Source organism: Theobroma cacao, chromosome 10 (assembly GCF_000208745.1).
Source record: "Theobroma cacao cultivar B97-61/B2 chromosome 10, Criollo_cocoa_genome_V2, whole genome shotgun sequence".
NCBI classification, from domain to species: Eukaryota; Viridiplantae; Streptophyta; class Magnoliopsida; order Malvales; family Malvaceae; genus Theobroma; species Theobroma cacao.
In genome coordinates, this window is record NC_030859.1 from 5,594,756 (window position 1) to 5,621,971 (window position 27,216).

Consider the following 27,216-nt stretch of genomic DNA (forward strand, 5'->3'; position numbering starts at 1 on the left):
AGGTTTAACCTCTCTACCTTTTCAATGGTAAAGATATAACCAAAAATCTACCTTTTAATGGTTAAGGTATAACCTCTTTTAAAATGTAACAAAAAATGATGTACAAGCTAAGATGCCTCTCTAAGGCTAGTAAGCTCAATTAATACAGAAGATTTGAGAAGAAAATGATGAGGAATAACTAAGTTTTAGCTCAATAAATACAAGGCTTTGAAGACTATAAAAGCTAGAGAGAGAATAAAGATGTATTTAATGTTTGAAGCTTTGTTCTTTTCTTGATCTTTTGTTTTTTAAAGTTTCTTACATCTTAAAAGTGGTGGGAAGCTTCTATTTATAGTGGGTGAACCTTTTAGAGTTGTTGGAGTGAATTTAATGCAAAATATAGTTGTTTGCTGCATCAGAATTATGCCCAAAGGTCACTAGGTATTAATACTTTTGCTAAGTTATCAATACTTTTGTGACGAGTTTTTCAAAAACCATACAAAAGTATCGACACTTCCATTAAAAGTATCAATATATTCAAGACAGAAGCTTTTTGTCTTGAAGGTATCAATACTTTTAGCCCATGTTTACCCCTACTTTGGATTTTTTGTTCTCGGATTGACATGTATCTATACTTTTCCCTCAATGCTTAAAATTTTTGTTTAATACTAACAAGGTATCGATACTTCATTCATCGGTAACGATACTTGTTGCTTACCAAGCATGAGGTATCGATATTGTTGGTGTATGTTCAAAATCAAAGGTTATATAACATAATGAAAAGCTATCTTAGCTCAAAGGTTATGTCACATAAAGTGACATAGTGTGAGGTATTGGATTGGAGGCAGGTTTTCATGTGAATGGTTATGTCTCCTAGTAAAATGACATCCAAAGGTTATGAGACAAATTGAAAAAAACACCATAGCTCAACGTTTAAACATGAAAAGTTATTGTTTCAAATTATAACTCAAAGATTATGTTTTATGGAATGAATAGTTGTCCTTTCATAAGATGATTATTGAAACAATATCTTTATCCAAAGCTATGTCTAGCAAAATGTAAAGATGTCTTTTAGACAAAATGGTGTCTTAATGAAAGGGTTGTGTCCTTGAAGAAGAGACACTTGCAAGCCTCTATAAAGGGCTTGTTGCCAACCATTTTGACACATCAAATAAAAAACAAAATAAGAGCAGAAAAATCAAGAGCAAGAAAAGTGTTGTGTTCTATTAACGTAAACACTTAAGTTCCCATCAACTACAAAAGCGTCCAAATTTCTTATAATCTACTTGCTGCAGAAAGTAGACTCTAAGACTGAACAACTTTACAAACCCTCGGGTGTATCTAAAGGTCTATTTTCGTAAAGTGGAAGACAAAGTTAGACGTTGGCTTCATTGTATCCCTAAGACTATTCCCATTATTCCCCTTTGCATACCGAGTGGAGGAGGCGAAATAAGTCTAAAAGATAGCGTCTATTCAAAGGCTCGCCTTGAAGTCAATTTTCGTAATTTTTAAATTCCATCTAAACCCCATTTGCATCAACAATTTTAAGACTTATTTTTATCATATGATTTTAATAAAAATTAGATGGTGAGACTTTGTTAATTTTTTATGAAAAAGAAAAAATTTTCCAATGTACAATAATTATTTAATTTTAATAGAAGTTTTTATAAAAAAAATCAAAATTCTATAGAAAGGGAAAAGAGTCGCACGCCATCACTTAAAAATTAATCATAAATGACATATGAGGGAAAAAATTTATGGTAGCAAGTTTATATCAAAGGGACCGCCACCCCCCTCCATGGATGGGTTGCCATAAGCTATTGGAAAAAAGGCAAGTGGAAAGGTGATCTTCAAATAGCTCACTTATGGGGCTTAGATTTATAAAAAGCAAAGTCCTTGCCACCCAGAATAATTGCTTGGCTTAAACCATTGATAGGAGAGTATAAGTTAAATGTTGATGGTATCTCCAAAAATAATTTTCATAATGCTGCAAAGGGAAGGATTCTGAGGGATCATACAGGTATGTTGATCTTTAGATTCTCTAAAAATCTTAGCCTGAAAAACTCTATAAAAGCGGAGCTTTTAGCCTTACATAGAGGTCTTTTTTTATGCCAACAATATAATATATCTGAAATTTGGATTGAGATGGATGTTATGGTTGCGATACATATGATTAAGGAGGCTTTCATAAGAAAATGTTTGCAACATTTTTCTTATCGAATTTCACATATTCATTGAGAAGGTAACCAGGTCGCAAATAACTTATCTAACCATGGTTAGTCACATCAAAATCTATAAGTTTTTGTTCAGGCTCAAGGTGAGTTACGTGGAATCTTACGATTGGATAAACTTAATTTACCTTATATCATATTTAAATAAATGTAAACGAGTAGTACTCTTTATTTATTGTTTAAGTTTATTTTTCTTAGAATCAGGAATTCATAAAAAATATGCAAAGAAATTAATATCCTTATTAAGTATTCTTTCCTCATTATCCCATGAAATTTTAGAGGTACGGTTTATGTCCCTCTCTCTTATGTACATTATTTTATCTATTAACAAATTTATAACAGGATAGTTGAGCCTTACGAGAATTTTCAGCGTAAAAAAAAAGCTTTATATTAAAGGAAAAGTGACCTTTTTAAAAATCATAAAAAAATATAAACATCTTTATTTTATATCAGACACCCCCACGAAAACTTAGATGACAAGAATGTGTTATTGGTTAAAACAAAGGATTATCAATATTTTATAATCAAAAGAACAAGGTCTAAATAACTTAGTGAATTAACTTGAATAAAAAATCTATAGAAATAAGAGGAAAAGAACTCGGAGAAATTTTTGTATTTGTGTGTACTTATATGCATGCACATATGACATGATCACTTAAATTATGAATTTAATTTTTTAATTATATTTATAACTTAAGTCATAGTTTTTAAGTTTTTTTTCTTTTTTGGTCCTCCAAGGGATGGTCCAAAGGTTATATGCTTTTGAGTATCAGCACCACCTAAAAAACAAATCAACTTGATATTAAATATTTGGACTGCAAATAAAAAACAGAGCATCAATACATTGGTACGATGATCAATTTCTATTTTGTTTTTAATTCATAATTTATTATTAAAGTGAAATAGTGACTATTGTTTATCGATTTTTTATTAGTCAAATACCAATTAAATGTTTACTAATCTATTATTTTTTACGCAGGAGTGTACATACTTCTAAATCTCCGATTAAAAGAGAAAGGATAAAAAGATATAAATCTCACTCATAACTCTTTTTTTATTGGTTATGACAAGTAAAATAATATCTTATGTACCTTTACAATTAATTATGATTGAATATTTAATACAATTTTTCTTTCAAAAAAAAAAGATATTAAGTTCAAATGAATTTTATTTATATTTTTTTAATTGCTCCACATCTTTTTGAGGATCTGTTTAAAAATTAATTTTGCATAATTAGTGGCTAGAAAATTAGGAGCCAAACAATATAATATTTGCATAATTAATTGACGATGTGCCCTAATCGAAGATTAAGTTTTTATTTATACAATTTTCCAATTATTCAACGAATTGAGTAATTATTGACATGTTTCAATAAAGTTGCACACACAAGTAGATAATACAATTACAACCAAATAATTGCTACAATTAAATAAATTAAATAAGTCAAAAAATAGCATATAATAGAACAAAATCTAAAGTAAAAGTGAATCAAACTCATCAAACATGACGAGACTTGAATCCGAAATTTAAAAATTTTCATGAATCTCATGCTATTTACTAAATTTTAATTGGCATTATATCGGTTTTTATATGTAAGATTTACTCTAGTTAGGCATAGAATTCATTTAGTTTTAGTGTTTTTTATAAATTAATTTCTTAACCTGGACTATCTTTCATGTCCTTATACTTTAAATGTTGACTAAATTGGGGATTGAAAATAATAATCCACAAACTTGATCATCACGATACTTATATATTAATGACTTAGGCATATTATTAGTTTAACTATATTTTTTTTGATAAATAATAATACCAAGTTATTGGTATATCAATAAGTTTGATGCTAAAGAAAAATATACATAATTTTCAAAGTTAGATTGCATACTCCCTGCTCCCTCTCGCAAGAAAATAAAATTATCTAAACATTCATGACAAAATAAAAAATTCATCCATTTGTTTTGACGAAAAATATTCTTCGGAAAAAAATTTCAAGACTTATATTTGTTTGGAAAAAAATTTTATTTTAGATGTAAAACATTTTATGAGTCAATAAAAAAAAATACCCATTGATCATGTGAAGTGTCTTACGTCCTTAAAAGGCGTAAGACATTTTTCAAAATAAAGAAACCGCTCTTATTAATATTTAACTCAAAACATTAAAAAAATTTAAAAATATTAATATTTATTTGAAAAAAATTAACTTAAAATATCAATATTTAAATTATTCAATATTATTAAATTTTAAAAAATATTTTTTAGTGAAATCATTCAATGCAAGTAATATTTTTATTTATAAATTAAATAAATCTTACTAATAATTATAATAAAAGTTATTTCAATGATTATCATTTCCTGAATACACATTTATAAATATAGGTTTTGGATGTTTTACATAATTAATGAATATTTGATATTTTTATAGTGTTATGTTAAATAAATGAGAGATGAAAATTTTTTAAAAAAATTAGAGCTTACTTTCGTTACAATATGTGGTTAAATGCTTTCGGATATATTGATTTTCTCATTTTCATTTCCATTCTAGTGTGAAAACTAAATGCTACCATTGTTTTGTAATCAACTCCTATTAATCATTTTAACACTCCAATAACTCCACTGGTGATAGTGAAAAATATTTTCCACAAAATGATCCAAATAATAAAAAATATTTTTGACAATTTATTCAAATCATAAAAAACATTAAATTTTCTTGTAAAATATTTTATATAAAATTTTTTTTCCTCATCAAATTATTTTCTAATTACCAAACGGATCCTAATAAAACTAAAAAAACACAAAATATAATTTAATTACGTCATATACTAATTATCTACACAGTATTTTTGTTTAAATTTGTTAACTATATTACCAATTTAAACCCTAATATTTTCATTATTAAAAGAGATTTAATTTTTAAATTACGATATTTACACATTACACCATTCAGGTGCGAGCACTCGTAGCAAAACCTAATTGAACCAAATACTCAAATCCTACTCAAATCGATGTTCAGCCTGCATCAAACACGCTAGAATAGAAAACCTGAAAACAATTCCCTGCTCAATCTTTAAAGAAAATAAAAATTCATGTAAAAAACACAAGGAGAAGAAAAGAATCAATTGCAAAGGTTATGAAGTGGTTGCTGAATCTGTACCATCAAGGCTTGTAGGCCTTAATACTTTTCATTTTCTAGTATACCTACGACAAATATTATTAGGATAACATTTTTATATCTTATATTACAATTAGCCTTTTCTGAACCCCAAAAATCCCCTATTCTCAGCCCATGTAGGAACAATGTTTATGTTACTACTAATTTTCTTAGTAAAAATTCTATAACACCATATAGAAAAACACAACGGTGGAAGAGAATTGGTCAGCGTTGAGGCCAGCGCCAGAGAAAGAATACGACCGAAAAGTTATATCCATGATTCATGAAAACCACCTCTTTCGACCACTAGCGGCTTTAAGCTGCATTACGAGTTGCTCCCGCTGGTCTTCTACCTCCGCATATTTGAGGCTCATTTGGAAATACCGTTCACGTAATTCTTTCAACTCCGTCTCAAGCGCTGAGGAGGCCTTGCACTCGCACCCATCCTTTCTTGCAGCCCCTTCACCTGTTGACTTCTCAGGACCAGCTGAACGGTAACTTACTTCCTTTGACAACAAACTGAACACGAACAAAAAATACAAAGATTGTTAGCATTCGTACAGAGGGTAAGAATCAGATTGTCTTATATTTATTCTAAATATTCAGATCGGTGATGCAATTTCTGTAAGAATGAGTGAAGGACAAAATCATGTATAAAACTATTCACTGAGCATATATACCTTTACTTTGACAGCACATGGTTGTCAGGACACAATTATGGTAGCATGACGCAAACCATTAAAAAAATCTAAGAAATGGAACATGGAAAATTTGTAATTGGTAATTCCTTGTTAAATCGTAAAAATTATATATCCTATTTCAGATGTTAGATTCAAGAAGACAAATAATTCAACATTGTCAATTAGGAAATCTACCACATCTACCCACCTCTTAAGCTGGTTCTTATACATGTCATTTGCCTCTAAAGCTTCGGCAAGTTCATTCTCAAGATTCTGAATCTTTGACAAATGATCCACTCCTTTATCTTGAGAAGTTTCATTATTGCAGTTTTGACTCTTATCAATCTGAAACAAAAAAGAGTAATAATATAAGGTGCTTGAGCAGTTTGTTTCTTCCCAGTCAGACATAACCTCTACAAACTGATGGCCCAATCTAAAAGATTAAGATCACCTAGCATGGATTTTTAAAAAAATAAAAAAAAAAAACGTATACATTAACCTGTGTATGATTTTCCTCTAAATGATGTTGTACTTGGTTGATTCCAGTGAACAGCTTCTCACTTGATAGCAGGTTATTGTTCTCTTCTATGCTCTGCCGTTTCAGAAGCAAAAATTACAAATCCTTAAAAAATCTTTAATGAAGTCAAGTACATAATGAGAAAGGAAAATTCTTAACTCTAACTATCTGAGAGATTCAAATTATTATTGATAGAAGTATTAACTCTAACTGTCTGAGAGATTCAAATTATTATTGATAGATGTACTTGTATACTTGGAATTAGGGTAAAAAAGAGACTCACATTCTTGGACTCGCATTGATCCTGTTTAATCTGTTTCAGTTCATCTTCAAGAGCTTGAGTTTTCTTCAGGCACTCTTCTTTCTCCTCCTCAAGGTACTTTATCTTCCTCTGGAATTGGCTGTTTTCTCTTCTAATTTGGGCTAGCTCGTTTTTCAGTGCAGCTTCTTGAGTTCCCATGGCTTCTTTTGCAGTTAAATCACCCTGTAGCCGTAAGACCTTTTCTTCAAGGGCAACTTTCCTACGTCTGCAATCCTCTAAGTCAGAAACAGCTTCCTGACTATTAGAGATTTTCTGAACAAAAAGGGTTCTTTCAACCTTAAGTTCTTCATAGTCTCTGGACAGCATTTGGAAAGAAGCTTCCAGCCTTTCATTTTCAAACTTTGTTTCACTGATTGTTTTCTTAAGAGCTAAAATTTCATCCTGAAGGAGTGCTGTTTTCTGCAATTGGACCTTAAGGCTGGAGATTTCTTCTACTAACTGTTGATTCTGGTACTCAGAAGCTTTGAGTTTTAGTTCAAGCCCTCTAACGGTGCCTTTCAGTTTGTCTTCATTGGATTTGACATCTTCCAACAAATCTAATAGCTTTTCATGGTCTGCCATCAATATTTCTTTTTTTTGCTTTGCAGCAGCTAGTTCTTCCTTAAGCCCTTGTAACTCAGTTTCACATTCCACCTGCATGGCATTGAGCTTGCTCTCAGATAATTTAAGTTTTCCTTGGGCATCTTGTAAAGCAGCTTCAAGCATTGCTTTATCTGCACGTAAATGAGAAACTTCAAGCACAGCTTCTGACGCTGTTTTCTCCTTTACATCTTGGGTTGCAGATATCTGTTCAGTGAGGTGTGCAACCTCTCTTTGGAGGTTATCAACTTCAACTGTCTTCTCCAAGTATCTCTGATTTAACAGGCTCTCTTCAAGAACAAGTTTCTCTTTCTGTTTCTTGTTCTCTTGAAGAAGTACTTCTAGTTCCAAATTAAGGGCTTTCTCTTTCGAGGCTATTTCTTCAAGCATCATGGAATACTTTTCTTCAAGAGCTTCAACTTCATTAACCATATTAGAAAAAACTTTTTCAGATTCCTTCAGTTCTGCTTCCAAGACTGCACAATGCTCATGTAACTCCATCTTTTGCTTCCGTAATTCTCCATTTGCTTTCTGAAGCATGCTACATTCTTCAATAAGATTTTCAGTAGTAGCTTGTAGTTTGGGATTCGCAATTTTTAGATACTTACACTCTTCTTGTACTTCTAACCACCGCTTTTGCATCTCTTCCATCTTCTGTCTCATATCAACCTTTTGTGCCTCCATTTCATTTTCCAGTCTTTTAATCTCTTCTTTGAAATTCATTGCTTGAGATTCTGAATTTTGTAGTTCCAGACGATGAGACTCTCTCTCATCAGTCAGATACCTTAATTGTGCTTCCAAACCACATATCCGTTCTGATAACTGTACATTTTCTTCTTCTAATTCAGACAAATGAACTTCTAGTTCCTGCTTACCACTTTCAAGCTCCGAAGATTTCTTTACAAGAATCTTGTTGGCTGAAATCTGGGAATCCATATTGCTATTAAGTAACACCATTTCAGTTCGTAAATCATCCAAGCATTTAGCAGTAACAGCACCTTCTCTGAGCATGATTTCTATATTTTCCTCCAACTGGCTTTTCTCATTCTGAACAGAAGAAACCTGAGCTTCTAACTCTTTTTGCTGATGCCTTAAAGCCTCTAGCTCATCTTCCTTCAGCAAATTCTCAGATTTAAGCTTCTCTATCTCAGATATTTTTGCTGACAATTCCTTCCCTAGATCACTATCTTCTTTGCATGGAGAATTTAATTCCCTTAATTTAAAACCCTCCAATTTATCCAGGATGTCATCAGTACTTACTGCTGAGTCTTTGGCCTCTTTATAATATTCGTCATCACTGACAGCAATTTTCTCTCTGAAGAATTGTTTTAGCTGGGCAAAATTGTTCAAGATAATCTCAACTTGCTGTTTTTGACTAACCAAATCTGTACTTTTCAAAATCTCTGAGTCATTGGAACCACAAATTCCATGAGGATTTGCATGTGACTTGAGAGTGTACAGTCGCTTTATGTCACCTAAAGAAAGTTGAATCTGTTCATCTAACTCAGCAAGCAATTTTGACATTTCAACAGCAGCAGTTGATTCAGAAATTCGGGATTCTGTAAAGGCATGAGCAGGTTGGTCCTTACTCTCAATTTCTACCTGCTGGTAATGCTTTAATTGTTGTTGCAGTGCCACAATTTCAATCTCCTGTTCTTCTGCTCTGGCATGACATTCTGAAAGTTCACCATCAAGATAAGAAGCTTTGTCCTTGAAAGCTTCCAACTGGGGCTCAAGGTCAGCACATCTATTTCCAAGAACTACAGATTGAAAATGCAAGTGATCAGCAGAATGTACTTCAGTAGGATTTTTTTTATTAAGCTCATCTTCATAGTTGCAAGAGGTTACTTCTAATTTATGTCTAGAAGGAGAGTTCTTTCCTGGATGATCAGGTAAAAGAGAATTAGAGGTGGCACTATGATCTTTGCTAGATTCTTTAAGCTTGAAAAGAAGTTCCAGATTTTCATCAGTAAGCTCATTGCAATCTCTCTCAAGTTCCTGCACCTTCAGTCTTAGAGCTTCAATTTCTCTGATTAGATTAGTATTACCTTCATTTCCAGAACCCATTTCCTTTAAACCTTGACCATCAAGAGCTTCAGACAATTTCACTTCCAAATTAGTGATTTTTTCCTCTTTTTCAGCTAATTTGCCCCTCCATTCAGCCTCACAATCCATAAGAGATTGACTCCTTAGACCTTGTTCAATCTCCATTTCATGGTTCTTTTCTTCCAGACTTTTCTTCAGAAACAGAATAGTGCTTTCCAAGTTTTTATGTGATTCCTGCAGCTGCTGAAACTGGAGCTCAAGATTCCTGTTCTCTGCATGCAAATCTCGTCTTTGGTGTTCAACAATACCACTTTCCCTATCAGAATCAGAAGATTTTCTGGTCTGGTTTGTTAAAACTTGCTTGGCGGCATTTATTTGACTACTTTCTTCAAATCCAAAGTCATCCTTTCCTAATTCTTCAAATTCAGATTTTGTTCTGGAAAGGTTATTAATCTCTACTTTCTGTTTTTCTATGGTTTCTTCCAGCTCCTGAAGAATGGAAACAAGCTCAATATTTGATTCTTGAGTTTTTTTCAACTGTAAAGCTAAATTAGCATTCTCCTCGCTCTGAAACTTTATCTCATCTTCCAACTCCTTTTGAACATTTTCAGTAGTTTTGCTCTGAAACTTCAAATTATCAGCAGCGCCCTGTTTCATCTGTGACTCCTCCAACAAGATCTTTACTTGTTCGACCTCCTGCTTCAAGCTATCACATTCTGCCTGTGATGTTGAAAGTGCCACCTCAAGACGTTTTTGGTGTTTTGACTGGTCAGATAATTCCTTCCTCAAATTTTCCAGATCAGTCATTAATTTTCGAGCATTTTGCTCCCACATCCTAGCTTCTGCCCGAAGCTCCCCAATTGTAATTTCTGCAGCTTCCAAGAGGTCTTTAGATGAACCAGCATTACGTAGTGGAGAAGAGGGAACAAGGCGTGAAACCCGATTCAAGTCTTCTCTGTGATTATGAGGATGGCTTCCAGAAGTGGAGACCTTTGGAGTATAGGATGAGTGGTTTGACCTGGAAGAATCATTCAAAGAATAAGATCCTCGAGGAAAACTGGTTTGAGAACCTGTTGAATCTTGTCTTCCAATTAGACTGTTCATAATCCCATTTTGAGGGGAGTAATTTTCCCTGTTAAAGGAACCATCCAAGGAGTCAAAGCTATTGCGGGAGTCTGATGCTGAAAAACTTGGTTCCTGCACAAACATGAGGAGGTTTCATCAGCCCCATGACAAAACAGTGCGCAGGCAGTTAACTGAAAATGCTTCAGTTTCCTTGAAAGTCTACAAGAGACAAAGGTCCTTATGCAACTCTTTGTGCACTACATGGCTACTGTTGTGTTTCTATTTCTTGTCTAGTTTCAGGTATATTAACTTCATTTTTATAAGTTTGGGTTGACACCATAGAAGCACTGGATATGCAATGTTAAGACTAACTTTAATACTATGTTTTACCATGCAATCTAGATAAATGTGTAGAAAGACGTGAGACTTCGGTGCCATGCACATCAAGTGTTCATAAAGTTCTTAAACAACAAACATGCTGTCCGTGTAAAGACATCAACAAGAAAAGAAGCCTGGTCCTTAGAGTTAAATGAACCAAGTGTCATATTATCTGGAATTATCTATAAGTCATCATAACACAATATACAGGATTTATATTAACAGTAATGCATGTTGTTCATATTACATAATATTAGCAGCGTTAAAAGACGAAACACAACTGCAGAAAGGAAAGTTGATCAAAAAAAGTCTTAACATATTTCCAAAACAACTACGTTTGAGATCAAGGGAACATACCCTACTAGAAATTTCTCCAGGATGAATGGTACCCTCTAAATGGTTACTAGATGAAGATCCAACACTCCTGGTAAATGTACTATCAGAAACATCTGATTTGTTTTCCAATTCATCATACTCCAGACTCCCATCCTCCATATACGAATCTGTATGATTCCATTCCTCATCCCTTTCAAAGATGCAGTAACTTTTTTCACAATCATATAAAAACTGAATGTCAAACAATTTAAGGTTTCACGCATGATGGCCAACCTGAGTTTTTCTCTTGGTGTCAAGCACTGAATTTTAACCTGCAGACAACCATGTGGAAGCAGATGTTAACAACGACATCAAAGAAAAGTGAAAATTTGAGTTTCTAGTCCAAATCAAAAACATGTGATTTAGAGAGAAAATAAATCAATAAATTGTCTCGCAAAAAGGAGTGCATTGACTGGCAACCATGTCTCAGGTATAAAAATTTCAAAGGCTAATGCACCGTCAAAAAAAATTATTCGAATAAGCTTAAGGGAAGATTGGATCAATTTCTATGTATTAATACCGCCATAAAAGTAACTCAATTTTAAGCTATAACTAATTTTCTCTCCATGGATAAATTTCACTTTAAGAAGCACTGATGATGTGTATTTTTCACAACTCTTTCATTAGATGTTAGTATGGAGTGGTAAGGCATCTAACATTTAGGTTATAAAAGTTCAATTTGGCAATGAAAGCAACATACAATGGCAGAAAGCAATTCCAAAGAATAAACTAGTTTATCTTGTTCCATCTATTTAAAAGAAAAAACATATTTTTAAAATTAGGAAAATATGTTTTCAAAACTCTTATGTATCAGCAAAAAAAAGTATAACTATTAGGCACGTAAAACAGGAATCATCTTTAGATCTCACCTGTAATACTGTCCCGTGGTTACATTTCTTCAATGGCAATGAAAGAGGAATAGTACTTTTTGAACTTATGTAGCTTGCAAGGTTAATTGTTGCCTCTCCAAGGAAGCCGGACCTAGATGATCCCTACAATAATATCAGTTTAAATTGATTATTTTTAACCCGGGCATAAACCAAGTCCACAAAAATAGATAAAGCCTCACACAAGATAAAGGTAAAGCTCATACCATGGCAACAACAAGCTTAAATAAGCATTCATCTATCACTTCTGAACTATCACCCCGTACAATCCAAATAGACTCCGAAAAGGCCTCTGCCCATCGACAATTTCCATTCCGGACTGACGCTTTGCTTGACTTGGTTATGGTTTTGCCAGTATCCACAGAAATGATTGACACAAAAAGCTTGTCCCATCCTTTTGGAACCTTCAAGAATTCAATTATCCAAAACTGTATCAAGAATCACCTAAGCAAAACCAACAACATAACCAGACAAGACAAGCCCTAAACTATTAAAAATTTTAAAAGAAAACATAACATAAAACTAATATCTAATACTGTTTATATAAAAAAAATCCACTAAATAGTTACATTTGCTACATGCTTTACGCTTTTGGCTTAATTCCTCAAAAAATTTTAAAACCTAAGTAGAAAAAGGAAATATAAATCTATTTTTACTAAAACTAAGCATGTAACTAAAATCTAAAACAAATTTAAACCTAACTATTTCATATAAAACTATAATCATGTATTTAGATATTCAAAAAATTAAATTTTTATTATTTTAATTATTTAAAACAACTACTTGTTTTTGTATCAAAAGGCATTATTACTTTTTTGCTTACATAGATAAATCCATAAGTTGAAACTTTTACTAATAAATTGAAAATTTTTCTCACATTTTATCTTTTTATAGGAACCATCCACATTAAATCACCATTTCTTTCGTACAAAGTTGTAGAATATTTCCAAAAATTACGCAACAAATTCTGTGATTATTTCAACTCAATGTCTTCTGGTTCATCATTACGTAGCATTTGACTAGCTCAACTTTCCAGTCCATCGCGGAAAAAAAATTAGTGCAAAAAATGAAAAGACTACATAAATCGAAACTGAAACGTCAACTGATCTGACTAGAAAGAAAATCTAAGTTAAAAGTTTACCCGTTCTTGCCAAAATGCCAATCAAAGATCTTCATATATGGAAAGTAAAATTAAATTATTTAACAAATACCAGCTATCAATCAGAAAAAAACAAAAACTTTCCACAAACTCAAAAAAATATAAAAATAAAAAAGCACCGGCCAACCGCGCCATTTCAGCCATGATAAAATAAATAAATTTGCTGCGAATTGACGGTGAAAATATGATTAAAAATGGAAATTAAAGGAAAAATCAACGGAAAATGAAATAGAAAAAGAAGAGGTTGAAGTTTGGCAATGTAACAGCGGATTCAATTTCAACATTACAATGAAGAAATAATTTAGAAAACTGAAAATACGAAAACATTAGACAAAAAACAGAGAGAAAGAGAGACCTGAAGAGCTTGGAAGCTGGAGAACTTGAAATCGAATCTCTCTCCAGATTTATCAGACTTTTGCTTATGTAATCTGAACATTTATCTTTTTCTTTGCTCAGATTTTCTTTTTCTGTTTCAGTTATTAATGGAAAAAAAAAATTTTTTGGCGTTGAAAAAACTTTAGCCAAAAATAAAAACAGTTTCAGTATTCACATGGTCTCTCAAAGAAGAAAGAGTGTGTACTTAAAAGAGAAATTCATAAGAAAGGGAAGAGGCATAGAGAGAGAGAGAGAGAAACAGAAGGACAGAGCGCGTTAGCTGTTATTTTGTTTTGAAGTTTGTTGAATGTTCTTTGGAGCTTCATTTATTTATTTTAAATTTTTCTTTGTCTTTTCAATGCTAACCTTATTCTATGCTTTATTCATGACTTCATCCCTTTAACTTTTACAATTTCGATAAATGCCCTTTATCTTTTAAATTTCATTTTATTACTATTATTTATTACTGCTTATGTTTTCTTTTTTAAAAAATTAAAAAAAAGCATCTGTATAACAAAGTACATAGTTTTTTTTTTAAATATTATCCAAAAATAATGCTTTTTTTAAAAAAAAAAATAATGCTTTTAAATAATCAAAACTTCATAAATGGAAAATAGTTATTCTTAAATGTATGTGTTTTATATTTTAATTAGATATTCATTTTTAATCAAATATATATATATGATTTTAGTTTTCGGAAATTTTCGAAAAGACAAATAATAATAAAATGAAGCATTAGATAGTGGATTGAATCAAGATTATAATATCTTATTTGAACCTATAAAATTTTATATATTTATTAATTTAAAAATTATCATCCACATTACTTTTTATAAAATATCAGTCAAAGTATATTATCTTTAATATTATTTATTAATATAAATTTACTGATATATTTGAACATTAAGTTGGTAATGAGATTGGGAGGGACTAGTTAAAAATAACGATAACATTTGTCTTGTCTTTTTTTTTAAATAGAAAATGTTAATCAGTGTTTAGTGACAGAAATTACAGTGATATTTAATAAAAAAAATTTGTTAACGCATTGTTCCTCTTAAATTTGGTTAAACTAATGTATTAAATGTAAAAATAATTAAATAATATTTTAACTATCCTTAATTAGTATTTATAGATAGTTGTTAATCAGACTGTTTTTTCATTTCACTCAGAAAATAGGTCTTCTTTTTTTTTTTTGTATGCATTAAATTGAACTATTTAGTCCATAAAAGAGGAGTCAAACCTAATATCTGAGAAAATCTCGACTTTGAATTAAGATAGCTAAATCAGGAAAGAATCTTCTCTGCTATTTATAAATAATTGAGATATCTAATACTTTTGTTATATATTAAAACATGTATCTAATTTAATTATATAAGATCACAATTTATTCATATTATTTTCCTCTTTTTAATTAATTTTTATTTATTTTCTGCTCAATTTAAAATCATTTAAATTTTATAGAAATGGCTTTGATATATTTCACATTCAAATTTAAATATATAAAATGATGTTATATGATATTTAACACCAAAAAAGTAAGAACAAAATCATAAAAATAACTTTAAAAAATATATAAAAAAAATAACTTGTGAAAACAAAAAATAGTGATGAAAATACTAAACCCTAAACCTTATATTGAAAGCTTGAAAACAAGAAATAGGGATGGGAAAACAACAAAACTAGAAGACAATGGTGGGCTTAACCTAATAAACCAATACCCCACAAGAGGATACTCTCTCCATTATTAGGAACAAAAATACTTGTCATTAAGAGAATGAGTTAATTAAATGAAATTGTGAAAAAAGTATTGAGACAGTGACATGAGTAACATAAACATGCAGTTTTCTTTATGTTTTATTTAAATTCTGAAAAGTTTCATTCGGTAAGTATAAAAGAAAGACCCACCTCCCCTCTCTGATATTACTGACAATTTCAGGGCAACAACCCCATGTGGAGGGGTCAACAACCTGTTAAAGCAAGGTGGCCTTTTTTATTAACTTTGTTAAGGAGGACAACATTGAGACTGTCATTGGTTACTAAAGGAAATGAAAATGGAATTTTAACTTCTAATAATGGGGATCATTTTTATTTAATTCAATAATTCAACCTATAACCTTTTGCTTTGGTTCCATTATTTTACAGCTGTTTATTGACTTGCTTTGGCCACAATCTAATATGATTTTTGATGTTCCAACTTCCAAGCGACCTTTTTTTTTATGAAATATTTTAAAATATTTTTTAATTCAATGCATTTGTCATCGTTCAAATTTGATTTTCCTTTTGAGTATTTAAGTTAAATCTTTTTGAATTAGTGAGAACTGCGAATTTTTTGTGAGATTGAATTCGCACAATTCATTCTAAGAGATTCTATTTAAATAATAATTGCGTGTGTCGAATATGTTGTTCAACCATAACTATTTTAATTTTTCACTTCAAGGGTTAAATTTAAATTTTTATTTTTCCCAAATTAAAAAAAAAAAAAAAACTGTTGTTGCTATCAAAGTAAAGAATTATAGGATTTAAGTGAAAATAGCGAATTTAATGTTTCAATTTTAAAAATGAGTTAAATCAAAGATAGTTACTAACATTGTTAGAGAGTACGATACATGTACTAATGTGGAATTAACATCTTAATTTTTATTGACTTGTATTAATGTAAATTTTTTAAATATTTTTTTGGATGATGTAACCTTTTAAATAAAAAAAAAAAGTTACACGTGGCTTTTTCTTTTTCCAATGTCACCATGACTAAATTTTAATAAAAAACCCACACTTAAACATTTTAACTCATTAATTGGTACATAATCTTCTATCTAAAATAATAGAATTCAAATCTTCCTTTTTCATATCTTAAATCCTAACCAAAAGCCCTAATTTTGTTCTCCTTTCTTTTTCTTAAACCTAAATTGACATAACCCTAATTAATTTAATTATTGTTTACTGAACACCAACTGGTTAAAAGAAAAAAGTTTGCATAAGAAATTTATTTAAAAAAAAGAGATATTTTTAAGTCAAATTTTATATGAAATTTAGAATAATGCTCTGTCGCTTGACGTGAAAAATGCAAGAAATGTGGGAAAATTCGTACTTTCTAAGCATCCGAGCAAAGACTGAAAAAACAAGGTATAAGCATTTGGCAGAAAGAATTTCTTGGAACGTGAAATGAATTCAAAATTTTGAAATCTTCTTAATTTTCTTAGAAACCAAACAAAGAAAGAAGAAAATTTACAAAATTTGATGTTCTCATTTAACAGGCATAACTAATTCTTTCTCTCTCTTTTTTTTTTTTTTGGAACAATAAAGGTTTCATTATGACACAATTAGTTTGCGTTCTCTTAATATAAATTTTTTTAATAAAAAATTATTTTTATGACTTTTACGCTTGAATTGTAAAAAAAAAAACACTACAAATTAATTTTTTTAATTAAATAGGAATTGTAAGAATTATCTTCAAGAAATTATATAAAGAAAAGGAGATAAGGCTTTGGGCTAAAATTCTAGGAAAATTGTCAGGTTAGAATAGAAGTTAAGAAAAAAAAAAAGGACAGCATAACTACAAGGCAAAAAACTATAAATTCAAGGTAAAATTTGTGTGTGGATAAAAATGTCCATCTGGGCAGCAGGTCAACATAATTTCGAAAAACCATATAAAAAGTTATAATATTTTATCTACAAAAGAATAAAAATAAAATAAAATAACTAAAAAAAAAAAAACACCCTAGTTGTTCGTCTCTGGCAGCGCTCGCCCCAAAACCCTTTCCACCACCAACTCGTCTTTGAGGCAACTAGCAAGTTGCGAACACATCAGGTACGTATATCAAATTATCATCTTTATCAATGGAAATTGCAATATTGTATTCTATTTTGATTATATGTAACACTTTTGATGCAAGTACTTTATGGTTTGAGTTTTCACCCTTCCCCTTTGGCCAAGCCTAAACAAAATACTTAAAAGGAAAAAATAATAATGTCATTAGATAGAAATTGTTTTACAAAACTCATAAATACAATCAATATATAGTAATTGTTAAGTGCAAAATTATGGTTGGCGTTCATTTGTTTAGTATTTATTTTTTAGTAAAATATTTTATCCAATATTATTGTTGATGGTTATTTTTTTTTAATTTATTATAAATTTTAAGTGTTACGACAACGAATGATTAATGTGTTTACAGAGATATGATCGAATTTTATTCAAGGAGACTTCATACATGTGAAGAACTAAAGTCAAGAACTTTTGCTTGTCAAGAGGGGTATGCAACATCAATAAAAAGATTCGAGAAACGATAGGTATGTGACTATTGGCTGTGACAGAGAAGGAATTTATCGAGATAGAGATAAAATTCCTATAGAAAAGAAACAAAGAGCCTCATGTACACACCTTATTAATTGTCCTTTTGCTCTTCATGTGAAGAGACAAAGTGATGGGTTTTGGGTACTTCATTTGAGGAATGCTTCTCATAATCATGAGCCTTCTAGTAATATGTCGGCACACCCTTTTTATGGTCGCTTGAAAAGGGAAGAGATTGTTGATATAGAGAAATTGAGTATATCAGGGATTCAATCACGATAAATATTTTTTTTATTTCAGTAAAAAAATCCTAACATTTTAGTAGTGTCTAAAACCATATACAATTATGAACCCAAAACCATTATGTGTATCTTATATGAATAATTAAATTTAGGTTTAAACCTTGGTATGAATTTTTCACAATTATAAGACTGTCCAACTGCCTACAAGAACATTTCAGTGAAACAAGTAAATTTGCCTTGGATTTATAGTTTTTTGCTTTGAAGTCATGCTCTCCTCGGTGTAAGATCGAGGAATAAATTATTATTAAATGAAATATTTACAACTGCATAGCCAAATACAAAAATAAATCCACATGCGTTTTGGCGTTTCAATAATTCAATATGTTGCTAGATTATGAGCTGAGAGGTCGGCTAGATTCACCCTAGCGGTAGAGAAAAAGCGCACTTCCTCTATAAAAAGACACGTGTATACCCTTGATTGAAAATCTGGAGATCTTGACGTGGCCAATGGACAAAGCCCATGAGGATTGAAGCAAGTAGTTGAGTTTTTGTATGCAAGAGGGGGTAGCTAAGATTTTCGTTTTTGCTCACGTGTCAGTTTCATAACCGGGCTTTAAGCAAGGGAAGAAATGAGAGTGAACCTATGCAATTTTTTTTTTTTGTTGAAAAGTTTTTGCAATTTCATATTAAAAATTTGGAACGACTTGGATAATAGTATTTACTTAAGTTTCTTGTCTATTTCTCTCCAAGTAAAGGAAAAAAAAGAACAAAAATTGGTTCTTAATCATCATAAAATTTTTGTATATTTGAAAAAATAAAATAAGAAAAAAATTATAAATTAAATAACAAAAATATATATTAATATACAAAATTTAATCTGAAGTTATTGAAGGATAAAAAAAATTATGTAGTAGTTTTGTAACAATAAACCTATAAGAATTAATGAAATATTAAATTATAATATTTTATTTTTATATGTATGACTACTCAATAGGTTTTACCAATTCATTAGGTTTGAATTATTCAACCGTTTAAATGATTAAATTTTACGAAATTCATCTAAATTGCACCATCTAAATTTTAACCATTTTTAAATTTTACTATCAAGTAATATTATGAATTTAATATTATTAATATATTTCATTTTACAAAATAAAGACAACTTTAATAAGTTAGACCCTTCTAAAAGCCCAGTTAGCAGTTCTTATTTATGCTATCCCTTACTTGGTTCCTTTTAAGGTCCATAATCATCAAATGATATCAAGTGGATAGTGGAAATTAATTTAATTTTTATATATTTTATAATTGAAAACTAAATGAAACTTGAAAGTGAGACGACAGTGACTATGAATCATTTGTTATATTCCTTCATGTTATGACTTTTTCCATACATACCTTTTAAATTCTTCTTTTGAATTGAAGCATGTATTCAACTGTCTGATTTCAAATATTCCACGAAATAAAAGGTTTGAGTTCTTATTCCTGCTTCAGTACCCTTTTTCTTTTCTAACAAGGGTAAATCAATTATTTCCAAGAAGGGAGTATAGCTAGGGGCGAGTAAAAGAAGATTGGACCAATGATCTAATTGAATCAAATGTGGTTTAAGTAAAATGATTCGATTCAATTGATCCATTAAATCTATTGGTTCAAAAAGTTTGATTCAATTATTTTATTTAGTGGGTTTTCGATTTTAAAATTTTTAGACCAAACCGAATAAAAGATTGAATTTTTTTTTTATTTGGAGGAAGGGGGATTCAAACCTTGCTTTTAAGCAGAGAAATCATACACCAATCAATGAGTCAAATGCTCGAGTACGATCAAACTAATATTTTATATATATTATTCTTAAATTTATATAAAATATATATTTTTATTACTAATTTTTATTTCATATTTTATAATTATGGATAAAATTTATAAGTTTTAATATTAGATTTACCTAGAGAATTTACAAACTGAAGTTGAAAGATTGAAAGTCTCAAGAAGATTGAAGATCAAATGACAGATTCAGAGGCTGGTAACAAGGAGAAAGTGTCTTGTGCATGTCATGTGACTATTTATTGTAAATAGCTCCTTTTTACTTTCTACTTTTTTTTACTGTATAGTAATTATTCAGTTAGTTAGTAGTTAAGAGTGTTGACTTTACTCTTTACTTTTAATAGATTGATATAAATAGTCTGCTTGTAATCATTTTTCTGGTTCTAATGAAGAATGAAGCATTTTTCTTCTTCCTCAATATTCTTTTATTTTCCTTAATCTATGAACAAGCTCACTCGATTTTAACATGGTATCAAAACGGGTGACCTTATAGTGATAACTGCTACCGATTTAGGCAAGCATCTTGATCTTCTTGCTTCTTGAATCGGTGTTGATTTGTTTCTATCTCCTACTCAAAGGATAGTAGAAAATTTTATTTGTTAATTTCTTGATTTTAGGATTTCTTGTTTGTTTGATTTAGAGATTTCTGGTTTATGGAAATTTGGTAACAATGACGAACACCAAAATAAATTCTTCTTCCTCATTTAAAGATTTGCCAATGGCAAATCAATTAAGCTCAAGGGCTAGTGTTTCACCAAAGAAGAATCCTCAATCACCATTTTATCTGCATCATAGTGATCATCCTAAATCGCTAGTAACAAACCCTAAGCTGACAACAAATAATTACGTGCCTTGGTGTAGATCGTTGTTACTTGCCTTTTTTGTTAGAAATAAGATTGGTTTTGTGAATGGTACTATACCTAAACTAGAGCCTATGGATCCTTTATTTGAGTCGTGGAATAAATGTAATGACCTCATTGTAGCTTGACTTTTGGACTTTGTAACCGCACCTATAGCATCAACAGTTTTTTATATGGATAATGCCAAGGAAATTTGGAATACATTGAAATAGAACTTTGCACAACCAAATGACACTAGGGTATGTCATTTACTATACACTTTAGGCAATGTAACACAAGGGACTAGGTCTATGGTACCCTTGCCTTCAAATTGTCATGCTATAGGCTATAAATGAGTATATAAAGTGACAATCAAAGTTGATAGTAGTGTGGAAAGATATAAAGCACGCTTAGTAGTAAAAGGTTACAATCAAATTAAAGGCTTTGATTATCAAAAAACATTTAGCCTTATTGCTAAACAAACAACAGTTAGAGTTTTTCTAGCTATAGTAGCAATACAAAGATGGTGTTTAATGCATATTGATGTTAACAATGCATTTCTTCATGGAGATCTTTAAGAAGAAGTTTATATGGAGATACTACCTAGTTATTCAATTTAGAGGGAGTATTCATCTAATACAAAGCTAGTTTGCAAGCTGCACAAGTCCTTATATGGACTTAAACAAGCTTCTAGGTAGTGGAAATTTACCACTTGCCTTATCAAATATGGTTTTAAGTAATCTTTGTCAAATTGTTCTTTATTCACTTTGACTGTTGAAGATGGAATTTTTGGTGCATTGCTTTGTGTATGTAGATGATATTGTTATTGGTAGTACCTTTAATCAACTAGTAAATAGTATTAAAGAGAACTTAAGTTCTCAGTTCAAGTTAAAAGATTTAAAGGATTTAGGTATAGTCAAGTACTTCTTGGGATTAGAAATTGCTAGATCCCTTAAAGGGATATCAATTTGTTAACGCAAGTATGCTTTGGATATGCTTGAAGAATGTGGTTTACTAGCTGCTAAACTAGTGTCAACTCTTATGGATTATAATTACAAACTGTAGAAATCTGCTGAGGATAACAAATTGAAAGATCCTACGATGTATAAACAACTGGTTGGGAAGTTACTGTATTTGACCTTCACAAGACTAGACATTTGTTATGTTGTTCAAGTGTTATCTCAGTTTATAGATAGGCCTTCTAATGATTATTTATTTGCTACACTTTGAGTTTTAAGGTACTTGAGAGGAGCACCAAGGCAAGGACTCTTGATGCATTCACAATCAAACTTGAAAATGCAAGCTTATTTTGATAGTGATCGGGTAAGCTGTCCTAATACTCGAAAATTAGTAACTAGATATGCTTTGTTTCTTGGGAATTCGATGGTTAATTGAAAAGCTAAGAAACAATTGTGGTTGCCAAAAGTTCAGTTGAAGCTGCATATTTTTCCATGGGAGCAACATCTTTATGAGATAGTTTGGATCAAATTCTTATTGGTAGATTTTGGAATTTGTCAAACAGATGATGTGAAGCTATATTGTGACTATTAATCTGCTATTTACATCATCAAAAATCTTGTGTTTCATGAATGTTCAAAACACATTGTGCTCAATTTTCACTTTATTAGAGAAAAAGTAATTATAGGTTTCATAAAACCAATGTATGTTTCAACAACAGATCAACTTGCAAATCTTTTTACTAAAGCTTTAAAACTTAAAGATTTTCGTAAGTTACTTAGCAAGATGAATGTGTATAATATACATAGTTCATTTTGAGGGGGAGAATTAGATATATTTGGAAAACTTTTTAATTGAATTTGAAAGATTGAAGATCAAATGACAAACTCAAAGGCTGCTAACAAAGAGAAATTGTCATGTGCATGTCATGTGACTATTTATTGTAATAGTTACTTTTTACTTTTTACCATTTTTTTACTGTATAGTAATTATTTAGTCAGTAATTAGGAGTGTTGACTTTATTCTTTACTTTTAACAGACAAATATAAATAGTTTGCTTGTAATCGTTTTTTTAATTTTAATGAAGAATAAAGTATTTTTCTTCCTCCTCAATATTCTTTCATTTTTATTAATCTGTGAACAAACTCACTCAATTTTAACATTTAATATTGTTATTTGTAAAAAAAAAAAAAGTGAATAAAATTTGATCTTTTGGTCCAAAATTGAACTAACCGAATCGATTCGATATTTAGTCCATTTGATCTTCTTTTATGTTTAAGTCGGTTCTAATCGATTTTCTAAAAATATTTGGTCTATTTAGTCCTTAGATATGATAGACCAAACCTACTAAACTATCTAATTGCTCACTCCTAAATATAGCATTTGAATGATAAAAAATTATTATTATTATTATATTATTATTGTTATTATTATTAATATTTAAATCGATTATCTTTCAACCTAAATCAAAACCCTTCTCTTGTACGATTGAGACAGTTTCCAATTTTTTTTTTGTTTTTTGGTATAATTTCTCTAATACCATGTGTATATCCAATTCCAAATGTTTTCCTTATTCTAGCTGCTAAAAACGACATGATTAGAGCATCAACGCAGTGGAATAACAAAAATTGAAATAAAATAAAAACCATATCTCCTACTTTTGGATTACTTTGGTTGTTTAATACGAAGTTAAGCACCATATAAAATTAGAAAAAGTTTTACCTTTCCAAGTGATATCGTAATTAAATGGATTCCTTTTGGTGACAAAACGTGAACACTTTTTGTATGAAAGAATCTCAGTCACTCAATCACTTGGCCTCCAATGGTGCACACACGATTGCTATGGGCAGTTAAATTGAGATAACACTTGAACAATATAACAAGTGTTCTAAGGAGAGAGCTTTATGCCACGGGCTTGTGCTAGTAAGTGGACAACGATTTGTCCTTTTTTCTTTTTTGATTTCCAACAAAGAATCAAAGGAGAGGTTTTAAAAAAAATATAATAAACTTCTCAAGAGTGGCAGCACTCAAGAGAAAAACCATTTTTTTTGTTTCCTTCCCTTTAGAAAAAAAGAATGGCTATAATGTGATATTTATATATAGGTTTAACTTATTAAAATTTACAAAATAAGTCCTTAATATTATAACAATTATAATATTTAACCAATACCTAATTAAACTCTTTTAATTGGGTCCTTAGTAGTTAAAACCTAGAATTTGGTTTAAGTCTAACTTAAATCATCACACTTTCAATTTAATTCAAATTGCAACTTTTGTGTGTTACCCATTAGGTTCTGAATATGTTGGCAATAGAATTGAATTATAATTTTATTAATTAAATAACTTAAATAAATCATATTCAATTTTAAATTAACTAATTCAATTTCATAGACCAAAATTGGCATCTAACAATGTATTATGGCCACCCAATTGTTAGGAGAGTCAAAAGATTCTTTGGCAACCTTTCAGTGTATAGTTTATCAGTGTAATTCATTCTCTCATCATATATCCCGAAGATGATAAGAGCTTGATGTAGTGTTTATTCTTATTGATCTCCATATTTGTTCTTGTAGTTAGATCATTAACTTTATAGAGACTTATGAAACTCCTTTCATAATCTCAAGTCTCCTTGGTCAAGGACTTTAATAAGCTAATATCAACCAAAAACAGTTAGGATATATCTCCTGCATCACTTGAGATAATGATTCCTATCTTAACCACTCATTTGCTTTCACATGCTTCATGCTATACCCAAAAGCATCCTATTTTGGCATCCCTGATTAGGCTCTTGTAAGGATGAAATCAAAGCATAGCACTTCACACATAAGACAACTTGGTGTCTCAAGTTTATGGAGTATTTACACAACTGACACATGAGAAGTATTGCACAGACACTTGAGTGAAATACCAAATGCACTTCTCATGGCGGGTCATGTTCAATGAACTTGCTCTCCAAGGCATGCACCTACATTCTAGTTTCAAATATCTCTATACTTCAACTTATGAGATCGATTGCTTACTTCTCAAGTAAGGAACATAGAATGTACCAGTCTTTAGGTATCATTGATGTCTAGTCTCAATGATACATTGACCAAGAATATTTTGAGATTACGCTTTGATACATAAAAATCTTATAACTGCAACCCAATATAGTTCCCTTGCAAAGCATATTAATCTCATGTACTTCATCTAATTAGACTTATAACTTGTTATAATTAATGTCTTATTGATAAAGAAAAATCTTTAATCATTTAACATGAATGATGTTGTTGCATGATTGGAATTAAGCCTTAACCAATTCCAATTAGCTGCAGGGCTCATCCCAACAGTAGCTAGGAGACATAAGACGCTTGCGGTCAAGTCGCGGGAGTCATTGACTACACTTGTACTACATTCTGAACTTGTTTACAATTAATCAGGGTCTAAGCTTGTAATTTTCTTTAACAATTTATGATTGTAATTCATTATCCAATTTTCAGTTATATGAAATTTAACAATCACGAGAACATAAATTATCTCCATAGTACAAAGTCCTTGAAAAAATGTGGTATTTGTGAAAATTCAAGTTATGTGCTGCTGGATTTAATGCTTCTCCTGATAAGGTGATACCACAACATCTGCATTCACTGATATTGTTATCAAATATATCCCTCCTATAACATGTTAAGATTTATTAGAATTCTGGCAGATGAAAGCTGTGAAGAAGCTTATCAATGGAGGAAGAAGAAGAGAGGGGTTTTGAGAAAGGGCCGGTGACAATTCAAACGATGCTTTCCCGAAACTGCACCAGCCAAAATTATGCCCATGGTACATCGAGTCTTATTCGCATATAAATGAAAAAGAACAATAATTTAGACGGCAAAATTAATCAAATTGCTGATGGATTGAATAGATTTAGACGTTAAATTAACAATTTCTTCAATAACTTTCTTAATGTGGGCACTAAACTTTTTTTTTTGGTGGATGGAAATTAAGCAGCCTCTTCCTTCATCTTAGCCTTGATAGCTGCAGCCAACTGATCATAAGCTTCACCCCAGGCACTGCTCATCTCATCACTGCATTTCTCTTCTCCAATTGCCTCTTTAATTGTTCTCAAAAGTGCCTCTTTCACCACCTGAAACAGTGAATTGAAAATAGGAAATTGATTACTTTTATGGAATATTCAACCAACAGAACACATCTATATATGCAAATATAATGTGATTTGCTAAAAGGTACCTCAAAATGGGGACCAATGACACCATTCTTGAGATGAACAGAGCCCAGATACTTGAGAGTTGTGTCAGCCACCCGTTCACTCTAAGTTGAACGGCTGCCTCGCATGTCTTGTTTGAAGGATAACGTCAAATTAAGTATGTCGAATACATTAGATAATGTACCTATACGACAACTTGTTTATCAATTTTAGTTCAAAATTCTTATACCAATACTAGCAGGTCTGTTATATTTTTCCTTTTACCTGTCCATTGAGCTGAATATACTTTCAGTTGTTAATTTAATGTCAAAATGCTTAAATCAATAATTAGTATGAAGAAGACAAATTTGGAAATGGCAGACAGGGCTCACCATCTTGAAAACCTTGACAGCATGAGCCTTGAGCTTGGGATTATTCTGCGGTATCTCCTCTGAGTCTCTCAGAAAAGAAAACATACTCTTTGCAGCCGGTGCAATCTCTAAAATTCTACAAAACAAATAGCATTACACAAACTAAAAATTTCTGCAAAGTACCAAACAGTTTCTCTCAGAGAAATGGTTAAGAATAAACAAATTTAGTTATACATTACTTACAGTGTAAAGAAACGCAAGCTCAGTTCAGGAATTTTCTGCTTCAAAAGCTCCCATGATTCCTTCACCAACGCTTCTTGCTTCTCAGTGAAAGCCATCTCTCTCCCAATACTAAATAATTCTTCCCCTTTTGTTTCTTAAAGGTACGGAGGGAGTGGAGCTCTCTATGTATATAGATAGCTAGCTAGAGATATATCTACCTAGGGCAGTGTTTTTTTTTTTTTACATGCAAGGTAATATATATTAATTGAATTAGCTGTTATAAAAAGGAGTGGTGGTGGATATTTACATGAGAATGATATTTTATATTAGCAATTAATGCCGAATTCAGATATGACTTCATTTGCTATTAATAATATCCACATACAGCTAACCTTTTATTTGTCTTTGTTTGGATATCTTAGACGTGCATAGATAGATGAAAGATCATCTGACTGAAAATCTGTCCAAATAGTTGGCTACCGTCCCGATATCTCACTGATTTTCTGCCTGAATATATACATTTATTATTTATTTATTTATTTAACATATATACATCAATGA

The 27,216-nt window shown here is 30.8% G+C and overlaps 2 protein-coding genes across 2 annotated transcripts; both read right to left on the reverse strand.

Annotated features, from left to right (window-relative positions):
• On the reverse strand, window positions 5,314-13,855 carry LOC18586551 (sporulation-specific protein 15). The gene is made up of 9 exons (XM_007010016.2): window positions 13,722-13,855; window positions 12,414-12,611; window positions 12,190-12,312; window positions 11,555-11,592; window positions 11,303-11,471; window positions 6,839-10,699; window positions 6,538-6,630; window positions 6,247-6,383; window positions 5,314-5,877 (listed from the first exon to the last, which is right to left on the reverse strand). The coding sequence occupies exons 1-9, from the start codon at window positions 13,800-13,802 to the stop codon at window positions 5,640-5,642; spliced, it is 4,938 nt and encodes a 1,645-aa protein (XP_007010078.2). The 5' UTR covers window positions 13,803-13,855; the 3' UTR covers window positions 5,314-5,639.
• Window positions 25,753-26,868, reverse strand: LOC18586553 (non-symbiotic hemoglobin 2). The gene is given in 5 exon segments (XM_018129011.1): window positions 25,753-26,002; window positions 26,107-26,177; window positions 26,180-26,213; window positions 26,455-26,569; window positions 26,677-26,868. Coding segments are annotated over 5 exon segments (459 nt in total). The 5' UTR covers window positions 26,772-26,868; the 3' UTR covers window positions 25,753-25,858.